The 16,371-nt window shown below is 46.7% G+C and overlaps 1 protein-coding gene across 20 annotated transcripts in view; it reads right to left on the bottom strand.

Annotated features, from left to right (window-relative positions):
* Positions 1-11,463: 11,463 nt before the first annotated feature.
* LOC147709810 (uncharacterized) overlaps positions 11,464-16,371 on the bottom strand; it is a 29,375-nt gene continuing 24,467 nt past the window's right edge. For 7 of the 20 annotated variants that reach the window (XM_086928261.1, XM_086928256.1, XM_086928258.1 and 4 more), the window contains exons 2-3: positions 15,309-15,339; positions 11,464-15,202 (exon numbers count right to left, since the gene is read on the bottom strand). In XM_086928261.1, coding sequence (XP_086784387.1) covers positions 12,993-14,936 — 1,944 coding nt within the window. In that variant the 5' untranslated portion in view covers positions 14,937-15,202; positions 15,309-15,339 and the 3' untranslated portion in view covers positions 11,464-12,992. Of the gene's footprint in view, positions 15,340-16,371 lie in introns of all 20 variants that reach the window. The other 13 variants (XM_086928262.1, XM_086928246.1, XM_086928247.1 and 10 more) reach the window with 4 other exon arrangements.

Below are 16,371 nucleotides of genomic sequence, written 5' to 3'. Positions count from 1 at the left end.
ACCTTGCCAGAGCTTTACAGTCTAGCCTCTGGGCGGATAGATTGGTATTAATCACATTACTGCTCAGACTCATGTGATGCTCCGCAGTGTAAGATAGAACAGTAGTGTTAGAGGCCTTTCCATCTTCCATATCGATGAGACGTACTGGTCTAGAGAGTGTGGGTGGTTATTCGTGGACTAATAGCTGGTGAATTGTGGGCAGGGAGACCTTTTCTAACACACACAGAGTGCCTCCCTCTTTTACAATCTTTAAAACACAAGAGCAAGCCTTGTTCACTGTGGAATTAACAACATTTAGCCTTTCATAAGGAAGCGAAGCGTAGCTTAGTTTTTTTATAGTTTCTATCCAAGAATCAATGTCTTCAGGATGGTGAAACAACGACCTATCAATTTGCCCCATCTGTCCATGGACTGAGGATTCATCTTCATATTCTTCCCACTGTGGCTCTTCGGTTACCAAATGTCCAGATACAGTTCAGGAATATCATATGTTTTACCATTGTTACTAGGTAGGAGCCCAGTAAGAGACCAGGTCCGACGGGAGTGTGGTACAGCGCTGTTACATTTGTCTGACAGTATTATAGTAGGCTATGGAAGATGAAATAAGAAAAGAGTGTTGTCAAGCTGCTTAGTGACCATCAATCAATCAATCAGTCATTTGTATAGCGCACTAATCACCCATGAGGGTCTCAAGACGCTGAGGGGAAAAGGGGTGCAGCTACAGCTCGAACAACCAGATCTTGAGAAATCTCCTGAAGGTCAGCAGGTCCTGGGTCTGTCGCGGGTGGGTGGGAAGCGTGTTCTATGTCTTGGCGGCGAGGTGGGAGAATGATCTGCTACCGGTGGTCGTCCTGTTGATGCGCGGGACGTTGGCGAGGCAAGCGGAGCAAAGCTGGCGGTTCGGGGTGTAGAAGGGGAGTCATTTGTTGAGGTATACTGGTTCGGTGTTGTGGAGTGCTTTGTGAGCATGTGCGAGGAGTTTAAAGGTGATCCTCTTGTTGACTGGGAGCCAGTGCAGGTCTCTCAAGTGAGCTGCGATGTGGGTGCGGCGGGAGATGTCGAGGATGAGGCACGCGGAAGCGTTCTGTATGCGTTGTAGTCTTTTCTGGAGTTTGGCTGTTGTTCCTGCGTAGAGGGCGTTGCCGTAGTCCAGTCTGCTGCGGATGAGGGCCTGGGTGAATGTCTTTCTGGTTCCAGTGGAGAGCCATCTGTAGATCTTGTGAAGCATACAGAGGGTGCTGTAGCAGGAAGAGGAGACGGCGTTGAGCTGCTGGGTCATTGAGAGTGATGAGTCTAGGATGAATCCCAGGTGGTGTGCATGGTTGGTTGGTGTAGGTGCGGCTCCCTGTGCGGTCGGCCACCAGGAGTCATCCCAGGTGGAGTGGGTGGGGCCGTGGATCAGGACCTTTGTCTGGTCCGAGTTCAGTTTCAGGTGACTGTTTTCCAACCATTCGGCGACGGCCTTCATTCCTTCGTGGAAGTTGGTTTTGGTGGTGGTGGGGTCCTTGGTAAGGGTGAGGATCAGCTGGGGGTTGTCTCCATAACATGATGTTGAGGTTGTGTGATTTGACGATGTTGGCGAGCAGTGCCATGTAGATGTTAAAAAGGGTCGGGCTGTGGGATGATCCTTGTGTTAAGCCACAGGTGATCTTGGTGGCTTCGGATCGGAATGGAGGGAGGCGGACCCTCTGCGTTCTGTCGGTGAGGAAAGAGGTGATCCAGTCCAGGGCTTTGTCGCGGATCCCTGCGTCATGGAGATGTGTACGTAGGGCGTGGTGGCAGACGGTGTAGAAGGCGGCCGAGAGGTGCAGGAGGATGAGGGCTGCGGTTTCGCTGTTATCTAGCAGGGACCCGATGTCATTGGTGGCAGCGATGAGGGCGGTTTAGGTGCTGTGGCTGCTGCGGAAACCAGATTGGGACGGGTCCAGGGTGTTGTTCTCCTCGAGGAAGTGGGTCAGTTGCCTGTTGACGATCTTCTCAATGACTTTTGCCAAAAACGGGGGCAGGGAGATGGGCTGGAAGTTTTTGAGGTCCTTTGGGTCCGCCTTGGGTTTCTTGAGTAGGGCGTTGATCTCGGCGTGCTTCCAGCTTTTCCGGGAAGGTGGCGGTCTCAAAGAAGCTATTGATGGTGCAATGATGGTGCTCGCTTTGTTGAAGATGTGGTGAGGGCAGGGGTCAGATTGTGAGCCGGAGTGGATGGTGTTCATGATTTTGACGGTGTCGTTGACGTGGGTCCAGGAGAGCATGAGGTTGGAGTGGCTGAGGGGCAGTGAGGCTGCAGCATTGGTTGTTGTCGGGAGGGTCAGGGACTTGAAGCTGTCATGGTTGTCTGCGATCTTGCGGTGAAAGAAGGTGGCTAGGGAGTCGCATAGGTCTTGTGAGGGTGGGACGTCGTTGGAGCTGGAGCTGGGGTTGGGGTTGGAGAGTTCCTTCACGATGTTGAAGAGCTATTTGCTGTTGTGCATGTTGTTGTCAATGCGTTCCTTGAGGGAGGACTTTTTGGTGGCTCAAATGAGTTGGTGGTGCTTACGGCTGGCGTTCTTGAGGGCGGCATGGTTGTCCTGTGTCTGTTCGTGGCACCACTTCTTCGGCAGGTCCGCTTGGATTCCTGGAGGTCGGTGACGAATCAGCTGGCCTTTCTGTCAGTGCATCTGTTTAAGGGTTTCTTGATCACAGCGATAGTGTTGGCGAAGTCCTCAATCCATTGCCTGAGGTTGCGGGCGGCTCTGTCGGTGTCGGAAGTGTTGGTTGGTGGGTCTCGGGCGAGGGTGGGGATCAGCTGGTCTTTGGTGACCTTGTTCCAGATGCAGTGGGGCATCCGCTGCGGGTGGTGGTGCATGGTAGGTTTCTTGAAGATGAAGTGGACACGATGATGGTCGGTCCAGAGGAGTTTGGTGGTGTCGCTGAAAGTGACGTGGTTGCTGGCGGAAAATATGGGGTCGAGCGTGTGTTCGGTGGAGTGGGTGGGAGTCGTGATGAGCTGTTTCAGTCCGAGGTTGGCAAGGTTTTTGAGCAGGGTGATGGAGTTGCTGTTGTTGGCGTTTTTGAGGTGGAAGTTCAGGTCTCCGAGGAGGATGTAGTCTGTGGAGGCAAGGGCATACGTGCTGGCGGTCTGTAGACGAGGGTTCCTCTGAGGGTGGTGTTGGGGTCAGAGTCGGCTTTGTAAACAGGACACATCACTGGATGCGTTATCCCTCCACCACAACCACCAGTGTTATCATTGACCACCTCAATATAAGTATGCGGGCATAGAGTGGATAAAATAGTTACAATGTCTCCCTCACATTGTGTTGATAGTTTAAATGTTGTATTATGAGACGTGACCAAATTGGCAGGTGGCTAGGAGGTTCCTAACTGGCCCTCCATCCTTGCCACTGAAAAAGTTTCGTCCAGCACCCCACCCACCGAGCTATTTGACACTCAACAACAGCAGGTATTGGTTGGGATAGCATTGCACTAGAGATGGTGCTGTGGGAGTCTCTGCTGACATCAAAATGATGGAAGTGGTCAGCTTCCTGAAGGATCTCTGAAGGCCATCTGGGAGCATAAGATGGTGACTGGCGGCCTGTGTTGTGTCTGATGTGGTATATTGAGTGAGCCTAGCATACCTGCTGAGCCCAGAGGGAGGAAAGGTTGATCTAGTGGGCTTCGCCAGATAACTGACTGAGGACCCTCTGGGGTGAGCCTCGAGAGACATAGCAGGTGAGGCTGGCGGCAGGGCTCCCCTTCCTTGATCTTGGACTGCCTGCGTTGTGCTCCCGTGACTGGAGTTGAGGTGGCTGAGCAGTGCTCGGATGCCACCTGTGGTGTAGATTCTATAGGAGCTTCTGGAGTGTGGTCAGGCCACTGATCGGGCCTGCGCTTCCCATGATCCACGGCTTGCTCCTGCGCTGGTTGGGCACCGACACCTGCTAACAGTGGATTTTCCTGAGCCTCAAGTGCAGACAGGTCGATCTGGGGCTGTGATCTCAGCAGGAGGTATGGCCGGGTGAGTGCGTGCCCCGAGTCTTGTCCCTTCCCTAGGCTCCCTCCACAGGAGTGAACACTATGTGTCCCCAGAGCCTGAACAACTCCTACCAGTGTGCCAGATACCCATTTGCTATAAAAGTGCTGTAGGTGATTGATGATGCTTTGAGCTCCATAGCTGTCAGTCCCCAGTCTACTGCCTGTTCTGACCACCCTAGAAGCCTGACCTGGTCTGTATGAAGAAGTCCTAACAATTTTGCTACTAAAGAAAGTGACTTTAGACTCCCCCCCTCATCGAGTTATCTCTAGCATGCTGTATTCTGCGAGCAGCCTGTAAGATGCCTGGCACAGAGGGCATTGATAAAGGTTTTCCCCCCATTTTTGAGTTGTACTGCCCCACTACTACATACACTCTTAAGTCTCATGTCTAAATGGACAGCCTGTAGTGCGGGAACCTAAAGCTATGTCACGGATGCGGCGGCATGGAGACTGCACTTGACCGGCACTCCCCCTCAACAGCAAACACTGAGAATCCTCCTAAGGCTGAAGACGCGGACATCCCAGTAACTCACCCTTTCCTAGAGGCTTTCTCGTGTCTGTATGTGAAGACCTGCAGTCGGTCCAGAGAGACCTCTCCTCTGACATTCGCAAAGTCTGCAATGATCTAGATGAAGTAGCGTAGATAGTCTCCTCTTTGGGGGACAAGGAAGCCGGTCGTGATGCGGAAATTGAAGGGCTGCAACAGGAGAAGCTTAGTCTCCAAGATCAACAAATCGACCTTCAGGGCAATGTCGATGTCCTAGAAAACAGGGCTCGGCAGAACACTAGTAGCATCAGGGAGGTTCCAACTGATGCAGAGCATGCAGACCTGGAAGAATACATGGGTGCCCAGTTCCCCCACATCCTAGGGGCCTCGGCGGACCCAGAGATAAAATATGGATTGGTTCCACTGGGTGAGACCATTAAGACCTGTGAAAGGTTCCCCGGTTGACATTTTGTTGTGCATACATGACTTTCAGGCAAAACCTATTCTGCGTAATGCCTGAAATACCCATCTGCTCCTATTCAGAGGGCATGCACCTCTTCTGTAGCAGGACATAGCGACTATTATATTACAGAACGGCACAATTTTTACCAGGTGTGGCCCACCAGAGGAGTGCCAGCATTTCCTACTCCTGGGGTCATCCACTTCGCATCATCTTCCAGATCTAATGCAAGCTACACCTAAACGATCCCTCACGGAGGTCAATCTATCCCTTGGATTTGCAGAAAGGTGACTCCAGAAGGATAATTGACCTGCAATTTATAGCTAATGAATTATCGGAATATTAAGGTGAAGTGTATGCCTCCACTGGAGGATTCACAGAGGCAGAAAATGCGGCCATGATACAAGATATCTGTATGCCCACACTATCAGAGGGCGGCCAGAAATACCTTGATTCCCCTCTCACGATTGATGAAGTGGCGCAAGCCGTTAGGGGTGTGTATTCCGGGAAAGCCACTGGCCCAAACAATATCCCTGTAGAACTGTACAAACTGAGTGTGAACAGGCTGGCTCAGTTTCTCCGTGCTATGTTTGTTGAGAGTAAAGAGGGGGGGTCAGATCCCCTACGACCAACGGGTAGCTAATATCGTCGTTATTCATAAACCGGGGAAGCCTAAGTCACACTGCTCGTCCTACCTACAGGCCCATTTCGCTGCTTAATGCGTAGCCTAAAATTCTGGTGAAACTCCTGGTGACGAGATTAGCCAAAGTCATTACCACCCTGGTTCACCCAGACCAGTCCGGCTTTATGCTGCATCGGAGCACGGCCCTCAACCTACGGAGGCTACACGGGATATTGGGAGGTGCCCCAAAGATTTAGGAGCCGGTGGTGCCTCTGGATGCCACCATGGCCTTTGACAGGGTTGAGTGGCCCTACTTATTTGCAGTTTTGGGGAAGATGGGCTTCGGCCCTGAATTCATTAGCTGGGTCCGTCTCCTATAAGCAAACCCCCTCGCCAGGGTGGTGGTGAATAATCGGAAGTCCGCTGACTTTTCTCTGGGCAGGGGCAGGAGACAGGGGCGTCCCCTGTCCCCACTATTATTTGCCCTGGCACTTGAGCCATTGGCGGCGTGGGCCTGGTCGATCAGAGGGCTGCGTTGGACACTGGAGTGGGAGGATAACATTTCACTTTATGCCGATGACATCCTGCTATACCTCACCACCCTTGGGAATCCCTGATCTGCTTACTTGACGTCCTTGCTATATTTGAGAGATACCCCAGCTTCGCGAGTAACTGGTCGAAGTCAGTGCTCTTTGTCCTTAGGGGAGAACCCCCGGTGCTCTCGTGTACCTGCCTGATACAGATTGAGCCGGTGGGATTCCGATACCTCTGAGTTTATGTGACGCTGGCCCAGCGGTTGCGATATGTAAACAACTTAGACCCCCGCTGAATCAGCTCAGGAGGGACGTGGTGAGATGGAAAGTACTACCGCTCTCTCTCTTGGGTAGGGCTGTGCTCTTCAAGATGATGGCCCTCCCCCGATTCCTGTATGTGCTTCAGAACGCAAAGGACCCGGTGCCGGGGTCCTATATTAGGGAAATTGAGGCCCTTCAACAACAGCTTCTTTGGGGGGGGAAACCGCCCATTGCCTTCTCTAAACTCTCCCTTTCCTGGTATGATGATGGAATTGGCTTGCTAGATCTGCGGAAGTACTATTGGGCCTCCTAGCTGGCGGCGGTGAACCACGCTGTCTGTGGGTCTCCCGGTGACCCCGGGTATGCTATGGACCGTGGTCTGGTGCCAGAGGGCGATTTCAAAAGGGCATTATATGCCAGGGATGGCCGATTTCCCCTCGACGGACCGTCGGCTCATGCAGTACGTGTCTGGCATGCAGCTAATCGATATCTTAAATGGGATAGGAAATTCACACTGGCCACCCCACTATGGAGCTCGGAAAAGCTGGGCAGCCTGTGGAAAACAAAGGGATTTGATAAATGGGATCTCAACAGGATTACGCAGATCAGGGATGTCTGGGCAAGGATGGCATTCTTACATTCTGTGCCCTTCAGGGAAAATACCATCTACGGGAGAGTGAGCATTATCGCTACCTCCAGGTTCGGCACGCACTGCTTATTCATGTCCCCAGAGGCACTACACTCCCAGAAGCCTCTCCGCTGGAGGATCGAGTGTTAGACGGTCATCTCCCGGAAAAGACCATTTCATTAATATATAAAAAACTCATCAATAACATGGAAGACCAGCTGGTAATTATTAGGGCACAATGGAGCACTGATGGCTTGGAATTAGATGATGAGGACTGGAGGGAGGCAGTCTCCTCGCCAAAGGTAGTGGCTATTCATATGAGACTCCGACTAGTCCAGTTAAAGATCCTACATAGGCCCCAGTTGGTACACATGGGTCGGGCGGAGGATGGGGAGTGTCGGAGGGGGTGCGGGGAGCTTGGAACCTTCATGCATATATTGTGGCACTGTGCAGCGATACAGGACAATTGGAGTAAAATTTATGGCAAGATGCTAGAAGTGTTGGGGGTGGAGATGACACTGGAGCCACGAAGATGTGTTTTAAATGTCTGGGAACCCATGAATCTGAGTGTGAATGAGAGACAGTGGGCGACCCTGGCGTGAATGATTGCCAAGCGTAACATTGCTCAGTCGTGGTGTGCTGGTCAACCACCCCGGGCCGAGAAGTGGGTGGAGGACCTGGATTGGTGCATGTACAGATAGAGGTCGGTCTACATTGCTAGGGGCTGTCCCGCGAAGTGGGGGAAGGTTTGGGGAGCCTGGAATAGGTATCGTGGTGATATTTGCGCTCCTCCAGTTGTTTGGGACGAAGCGGTAGCACAGGAGTCCCCGTGAACCCCAAAAGTTATTCTGTATGCATTATCCTGTGGTATGGAAAAGTATATAAGACAAATGTGAAGCGATGTATGTCACCTGATGTTTTCGTTTTTGGTTTTGTTAATGAAAAGATTTTTAAAAAAATAACCTGAAGACATTCGGCATTGGTAAAAGGTTTTGCAACTGGCTGCATAGCATCTATAGCGCCCCTGTACCTGGGTCAGGGTTAATGACGTATCTTCACCTCCATTCTTCATCCAGCAGGGTACATGCCAGTGCTGTCCTTCGTTCCCACTTCTGTTTGCTCTATACATGGAGCACCTGGTGCAATAGTTGAGGGACAATCTGGCCATCACAGGGATTCCCTTTATGTGGCGACCAACATCTGATTAGCTTTTATGCTGAAAATGTCATTTAATCCATCAGAGCCCATTGCCTCCCTTCTGGCCCTAGTCACTGAATTTCTCTGCTAAATACTTTAGCCACTAGCAATGCATCATTTGCCACTGAAATGTGCAAAGACCTGTCAACTTGGAGCCGTCTTCGCATCTCATGGTTAGGATGAATCATGGCTGTTAAGATGACTTTGCTCCCACGCATCTTATATCTAGTTCAAACTTTATCCCTGTTCCCACCACAATTACTATCCACTCCCTTCAATTGGACATCAATACATTTATCTGGGATGGGAAGAAACCCCTCCTTCACAAACACTGTGGGCCCGATTCACAGAACTAACTTACGACAAAATCCTAAACTTACTACTCATGGTATTCACAGAATGCAGTTACGACTGCCCTAAGTTTACGCCCGCACTCTGGACGGAATTTTCGCACCCGGAATGTAAGCTCCGCACCCGGAGTGTAAGCTCCACACCCGGAGCGGAATTTCCACCATCGGACTGGAATCTCCTCTTCCGGGCCGGAATACCCACAATCTGGTGTTAATTGCCTATACCTGAGGCATTGTGGGTATTCCTGCCTGAGAGTGGAGATTCCGGACCGATGGTGGAAATTCCACTCCAGGTGTGGTGCTTACACTCCTGGTGCAGAAATTCGGGTGCAGATGTAAACTTAGGACAGTCGTAAGTGCATTCTGTGAATACCATGAGTAGTAAGTTTAGGATTTTGTCATAAGTTTGTTCTGTGAATCGGGCCCTGTATGTATTGATCGGCATGAGACAGAGGTCTGGCAGTGCCCCAGCTACTCCGCTATTACCAATCCACCAGTGGAATGGAAGCACTAACTCTGAGAAGCATTGGTCCTTCATGGATTAGACAGTTGAGGGTACTAATATATGGAAGGAAGTTTGGCTTTCCTGTAAACACAGAGCCTGGAGCCTCTACTCCTCCATGGTAACAAGTGCTACGTTCAAAGTTTGAAAATCTGAGGCGGTTAGAGCAGGCCTGACAACCTTCCCTTCTCCGATGATGCAATTTTTGCTAATCCCAAATTTACTCCTGGAATGCGTACAGAGAAGTTCCGACACTGGTTAGACAGGGGCTGTATATGCGTGGGATGCGTTTTTGACACACAGGCTCATCATTTTTGATCAACTCCAATCTGATTACTCCTTAATTGACTCAGACCACGTCTCATAGCGAAAACTATGACATTGGGTAACAGGTTCTGAGAAGCCACAGGGTGTGGGAAGGCCGATGACCCCCTTTAAGAAAGGGCTGCTTCTTAAGGTAGATGACAGATGTTTCATAATAGAATGTTATGCCTTATTGGGAGGTGGGATGCCCCAGATAAAATCAAGGGGGGCAGTTTAGATGGGAGACCGAATTAGGAAGATCTCTCTACTGAGGAATGGGATGACATTTTTATAGGGAATATCACACAGCAAATAACATGGCCAGTACTGAAAGTACAAATTGCTTCTTACTGGTATCTCACTCCGATGAGACTTCAGAAGTAGAACACTGGGTACTCGAAGGATTGTTGGCCCATTTGTGGAGGCACAGGGGCCCTACTCCATCTCCTATGGCCCTGCCTTAAGCTCACTTCATACTGGAATCAAGTTTTGGATGAAATTGATTCTGCTTTTAACACTTCCATCCTGAAGTTTCCAGCTTACACCCTTCTGGGTGTTTCAAACCCCCGACTTATTCATTGCGCTATAACAGGGGGAAGCAAATGGCCCTCACTTTGGGAGCAGTAAAACAAGTTATACTCTCTCTCTGGGGCACAGACAGGGCTCCAGACTACATCTCCTTGTTGCATAAATTGTGGTTTCTTCTGGGGATGGAGAAGCTCTCCTCAGCAACACTCCCAGGTCACACCTCCTACTCAGATAGGTCTCCTTATACAAACTCTTTCTACTGAATTCTGAGAGTTAACCTGCCCAGCCTATTTACGGCTCCTACAACTGATCCCAGATGAGGCCCCTCCCAAGGCCTACACTAACCCTTGCAGTTACTACACCCGTTATAACCACATCCCCCTAATATTGTACCCGTATAATTGATGGCTCCATCACTATAATGAAGGAGAATTAGGAAGGGGGCGGGGTGTTTCTTTACTTTAATGCTTGTTTTATTTTTTTAATGCCTGAACCAGGCTGCCGACCGAAGGGTTGCAGGCAAAAGTTGTGTCATAAACGACTCTGACTGTTTTACATCTGAGCGCGGCCGGCCTCCTGGGGTTGTAGGAGACATGCTGTGTATTAACTTGAGAAGGCAGAATGAATAAACTGAATTGACCCATAAAAGTTGCACTACGCTTATATATGTAACCAGCACAATCTTTCTTATGTATAGTGCTCAGATTCTTTTGGGTAATATTCATGCTTTTAAAAAACCCTCTCAATAAAAATAAACAAATAATTATAAAAAAAAGATCAAGAGTGAATCATTTTGTCAAATCCGCATCATTGCAAGACACTAGGGGGTACTAGTTAATTTACTCACATTGGAAGAAACTAAGGGGGTCCATCAACCAGGTGCTCACATTTTATGAGACTAACATGTAGGGTACACGTTACTGACATTTCGAGTCCCCATTCAAGGCCTCTAAACATAATCCTCAGTTTGAGTCTCCTCATAAATCCCCTCCCATTTTTCCCCAATGGTGGCCATAGAGTTTATCCTTTTGTAACAAGGCTTGTGAAGAGATGAGACCTTTGCTTTGTCTTAAATAAATCAGTTGGCCTGAATAGGTTATTTCTTTTCTTTTATTGCATGGGCATGGTCTGACTAGTCATTAGAGATCTTTAGAAAAGTAAATAACTATATTCACTGTACGGTTTAAGAAAGTTTAGTGTTCAAACATCTAGGATTGCAGTCAGTACTTTCAGTAGATCTTCATTTTATTACAAATCAGCATGCTAAAAAAACTACACTGCACAAAAGTAGAAAGAATACAGTTGTTGCCTACACGTGATAATGGAGATTGTAATCACTGCTGTAAGTAGAGGCCTCTTATTCACAGGTTGCCCAGCAAGCTGTCCTGCAATGTCTGCACAAGTGGTGGCAGCTCCTGACCCCATGAAACCATAAACCTGATGCACACATACTTCAAGGTCTGCAAGCCTCTAAGGCCAGTGGCAACTGACTTCCAACTGACCCTAAAACTCCACTTGTCATCTCCCGGGCAGTATTGTTAATTTAAGAAACAAAACGTCAACGATAAACAGCATGAACATAAGATCCTATGTAACCAACTCTGAATTTTATTATCACCAATGTCAACAAATGTCCCAAAAACTGTGGTCTCTAGAAGGCATTACAGAACACATCTCACATAACTGAGTAAATAGGCAGAGGCAGGACTTATCATGAGGAAGCCAAAACAGTCCTTATACCACAGTAGGCTGGAAACAGGGAAAGAAAGCTAGCTGTTGCTTTGTATAACACTTGCATTCTGTCCGAGTTTGATGCGCTCTAGAGTTTGCATATTGCACCTCCGTGAGAAAGGGGTGTGCTGTCCCGGGACCTTTTCTTGACTAATCCTTCAACACCTATGATGACCGTCACTATTTCTGTTCCTTTGTTTCACATTTTATTTCGGTACTTCGTCCCCCTGTATCTGTGTGCAGGTGTGGATTTTTTGTCATAGCAACTGATGACTATTTGCTATTCCTTTGTAATAAATGTGTTGTCACACTAAAGACAGATACAGTTTTCCCTGGAATGCATGTTGACACATTAGGCTCCCCCTGCAAAAAAATACTTTGCAAGAAAAAAAAGTTGTTTCTGACAATATGGCCTATCTGATCAGCACTTGGTCACATTTATAGCTTCAGTTACTTCCCAGTGTGGATTTTCAGATGTTGCATGAATAGTCCCTTTGTAATGATGGCTTTGTTGCATTCAGTATATTTCCATTGTGTCGCTCTTGTGTGGAGGACGGGTATCCACTGACTTTCTGATGTTGCATTAACTTTGCCTTTGTAAAGGATTCCTTGCCACATTGAGTGCAGTGATATGCATTCTCAACTGACATGACTTTTTCCTCTGTGTTGACGTACTGTTCTTGTATTACCTGTGCCCTGCCAATAAATGAATTGCCATATTCAGTATATTTACATGGTTTCTCTCCAGGGTGGTTTTTTGATGTTGTGTTCGGTCTTTCTTTTTTGACAAATGCCAGGACATATTTGCTGTGGTATGCGTTCTTTGTGTCATGACTTTCTTCACTGTGTGTACTCTGATGGTACATTAACTGTGCCTTATCAAATACATGCTTTGTGCATTCAGTATATTCATGTAATTTCTCTCCTGTGTGAACTTTCGGCTGTGTTAGCTTGCATTTTTAACAATGCTTTGTCACCATAAGTGCAATGACATGGTTTCTCCCGTGTGGACTTTGTTAGTGCATTGGCTGTGCCCTTCTAATAAATGCCTTGTCACTTTCTGTACATTAATACGGTTACTTCAATAAGAACACTGTCACATTCTGTACATTCATACAGATTTTCCCCACTGGGTACTTTCTGATGTTGTTTTAACTCTCTCTTGCCAATAAATGCCTTGCCACATTCAGTGCCATCTTTAGGGTGGACTTTTGATGTTGCGTTAGCTCTCTATTTCTTATGAATGCATTGTCACATTCAATACATTGATATTGTTTCTCCTGTGTGAATATTCTGATGTCATATTAGGTTTTGTTTAGTAATAAATGTGTTGCACTCTGTACATTATTTTTGGTTTTTGCCTCGAGTGTCTTTTTTATGCTGCATTAGCTTAATCTTCCTGTGGAAGACTTCATTACATCCTGTACATACATGGGAATTATCTTCTTGTGGATTTTCTGATGTCCCTTCAGCGCTCCATTTCTTATAAATGCTTTGTCACATTGTGTACATTGATATGGTTTCTCCCCAGTGTGGATTTTCTGATGTTGCTTTAGGTCTCCATTTGTTATAAATGCCTTGTCACATTCTGTACATTGGTATGGTTTCTCCCCAGTGTGGATTTTCAGATGCCGCTTCAGCCCTACATTTGTTATAAAGGCTTTGTCACATTCAGAGCATTCATATGGTCTCTCCCAAATGTGGAGTTTCTGATGACATTTGAGCTCTCCATTTATTTTAAATGCTTTGTCACATTCAGTGCATTCATATGGTTTCTCCCCAGTGTGGACTTTCTGATGTTGCATTAGGGTTCCATTGGTATTAAATGCCTTGTCGCATTCTGTACATTCATAGGGTTTCTCCCCGGTGTGGACTATCTGATGGCGTATTAATTGTGACTTTCTAATAAATGCCTTCTCACATTCAGTGCAGTTGAATGGTCTCTCTCCAGCGTGGACTTTCTGATGCTGTTTTAGCTCTCCATTTGTTTTAAATGCTTTACCACATTCTGTACATTGATATGGCTTCTCTCCTGTGTGAACTTTTTGATGTATTTTTAAACTTTTCTTTTCAATAAATGCTTTGTCACACTCTGTACATTGATATGGTTTCTCCCCAGTGTGGATTTTCTGATGTCGAATTAGGTCACCATTTCTCATAAATGCTTTGTCACATTCTGTACATTGATATGGTTTCTCCCCAGTGTGGATTATCTGATGTTGCTTTAGCGCTCCATTTCTTATAAATGCTTTGTCACATTCTGTACATTGATATGGTTTCTCTCCTGCGTGAACTTTCTGATGTATTTCTAAACTTTGCTTTGCAATATATACCTTGTCACATTCTATACATTCATATGGTTTCTCCCCAGTGTGGACTTTCTGATGTTGCATTAGGGTTCCATTGGTATTAAATGCCTTGTCGCATTCTGTACATTCATAGGGTTTCTCCCCGGTGTGGACTATCTGATGGCGTATTAATTGTGACTTTCTAATAAATGCCTTCTCACATTCAGTGCAGTTGAATGGTCTCTCTCCAGCGTGGACTTGCTGATGCTGTTTTAGATTTCCATTTGTTTTAAATTCTTTGCCACATTCTGTACATTGATATGGCTTCTCTCCTGTGTGACCTTGTTGATGTATTTTTAAACTTTTCTTGAAAATAAATGCTTTGTCACATTCTGTACATTGATAAGGTTTCTCCCCAGTGTGGATTTTTTGATGTCGAGTTAGCTCTCCATTTCTCATAAATGCTTTGTCACATTCTGTACATTGATATGGTTTCTCCCTAGTGTGGATTATCTGATGTTGCTTTAGCGTTCCATTTCTTATAAATGCTTTGTCACATTGTGTACATTGATATGGTTTCTCCCCAGTGTGGATTTTCTGATGTTGCTTTAGGTCTCCATTTGTTATAAATGCCTTGTCACATTCTGTACATTGATATGGTTTCTCCGCAGTGTGGATTTTCTGATGTTGCTTTAGCCCTTCATTTGTTCTAAATGCCTTGGGACATTCTGTACATTTATACTGTTTCTCACCAGTGTGGCCCTTTTGATGTAACATTAGTTTTGCCTTTCTAATAAATCCCTTGTCACATTCTGTGCATTTATACTGTTTCTCACCAGTGTGGACCTTTTGATGTAACATTAGTTGTGCCTTTCTAATAAATCCCTTGTCACATTCTGTACATTCATACGGTTTCTCACCAGTGTGGATTTGTTCATGCTGCTTTAGAGTCTTCTTCCTTTCAAACACTTTATTGCATTCTGTACATTGATATGGTTTCTGCTCTATGTGGACACTCTGATGCTGCATTGGGTCTTTCATTACAAATAACACTTTTCCACATTCAGTCCTTTGATATGGTTATTTTCCAGTATGTCACACTTCCTCTTTCTCTGCCTAATAAATAGGTTGCCACATTTCAGAAATTCACATGGTTTCCCTCTCGTGCATTCTTGTTGATACCAGGTTAGCTCTTTCTCCGTACTGAGCACCTCATCAGACTTGCTTCAGTATGTCATGTCTTCAATGTATATCATCTGATGCCTAAGAGCCAAGTACAGACCTCATTGGACAGTTTGCGTTTTCTGCTGTAGAAAAAAAGACTTTGGTGAGGTATTAGCATTCAAGGGAATAGATTTTGAGGTATACTGTTTTTATATCACTTCCAACACAAATGATGGTTAATGCCTTTACCTTTTTTTGTTTATCACTGAATTTATTTTACCTGTTGGAGTAAGAAAAAGAAACACTCAACAAGCTGAAATGCAGAGTCCATCACAAAATATTTTGCTACTTAATGAGACATTTAATTGTTCATATAGACATGAATTAAAGAGCTGGGCCTATACTTGCAGTGGGCTCAGAATGCCGCTGCACTTACCAAAAAGTAATGTGCCTGAATTGTTCATAGAACCCTGCTATTTATCACGCTGCTGATACCTTTGTAAAACTTTTAAATACTTTGAAATTTTTTACTTTGTGTTCTGTGTTTTACCTTGCACTTTTGGCTCACTCCCAGCACCCTGACTTCCTATATTCAGCACTTCCGGCAAGGTTGGGGGTCTAGTGTTTTGAGAATTGACAGCCGCTGCATAGCAGGGCTGAGTGGTGGGTGGGAGGAGTCCTAGGGCATTTAAACAGGATGGAGCAAGCTGGCGCGCCTAAGGTAAGCCTGTCTGTGCCTGTCCGTGCCCAGCCTGGACCAGGGGCCAGGACCCCTGGTCCCCACCTCCTGTCCTCCATGAAGGAACTCCAGCTACTAAATCAAGGTCCGCAGCCACTTAATGGCAATGCATTGGTTGCACTCAGGAGGGAAGGGTTGCTGAGGCTCCAATTAGGCAGGAGGAATTTAAAACAGATAACATCTCACCCCAGGCCACCTCACTGGCCCATAAAGTCTGGGGTTTGCCACTCTGAACACCCGCTCCCTTCAGAAACATAACTTGAGGTCTTTTCACTTCTCCAAGATGATACTTTGGATATTTTGGGTATTACCGAGACCTGGCTTGAAGAGTCCTCTAACCCGGACCAGGTCGCTGCTATGCCCTTTAACTATGCAGCCCTTCACCATAACAGACTGGGTAATTCCAGAGGGGGGGGGTGTTGCACTTCTTTATAGTAATCTACTATTTGCTGTATTGTACTTTTGTGGTTTGCAAACTAAACCGAAATAAAGTGTTATTGAATTGAATAGTAATCAACTAAAAGCTGAGACCCTTTGTTCAGAAAGCATAGAGGGCGCTGACGTTCTGGGGGC

Source organism: Lissotriton vulgaris, chromosome 6 (genome assembly GCF_964263255.1).
Source record: "Lissotriton vulgaris chromosome 6, aLisVul1.2, whole genome shotgun sequence".
Lineage (NCBI taxonomy): Eukaryota > Metazoa > Chordata > Amphibia > Caudata > Salamandridae > Lissotriton > Lissotriton vulgaris.
The sequence above is the reverse complement of the archived record's forward strand: the minus strand, read 5'-3'. Positions and strand labels throughout refer to the sequence as shown.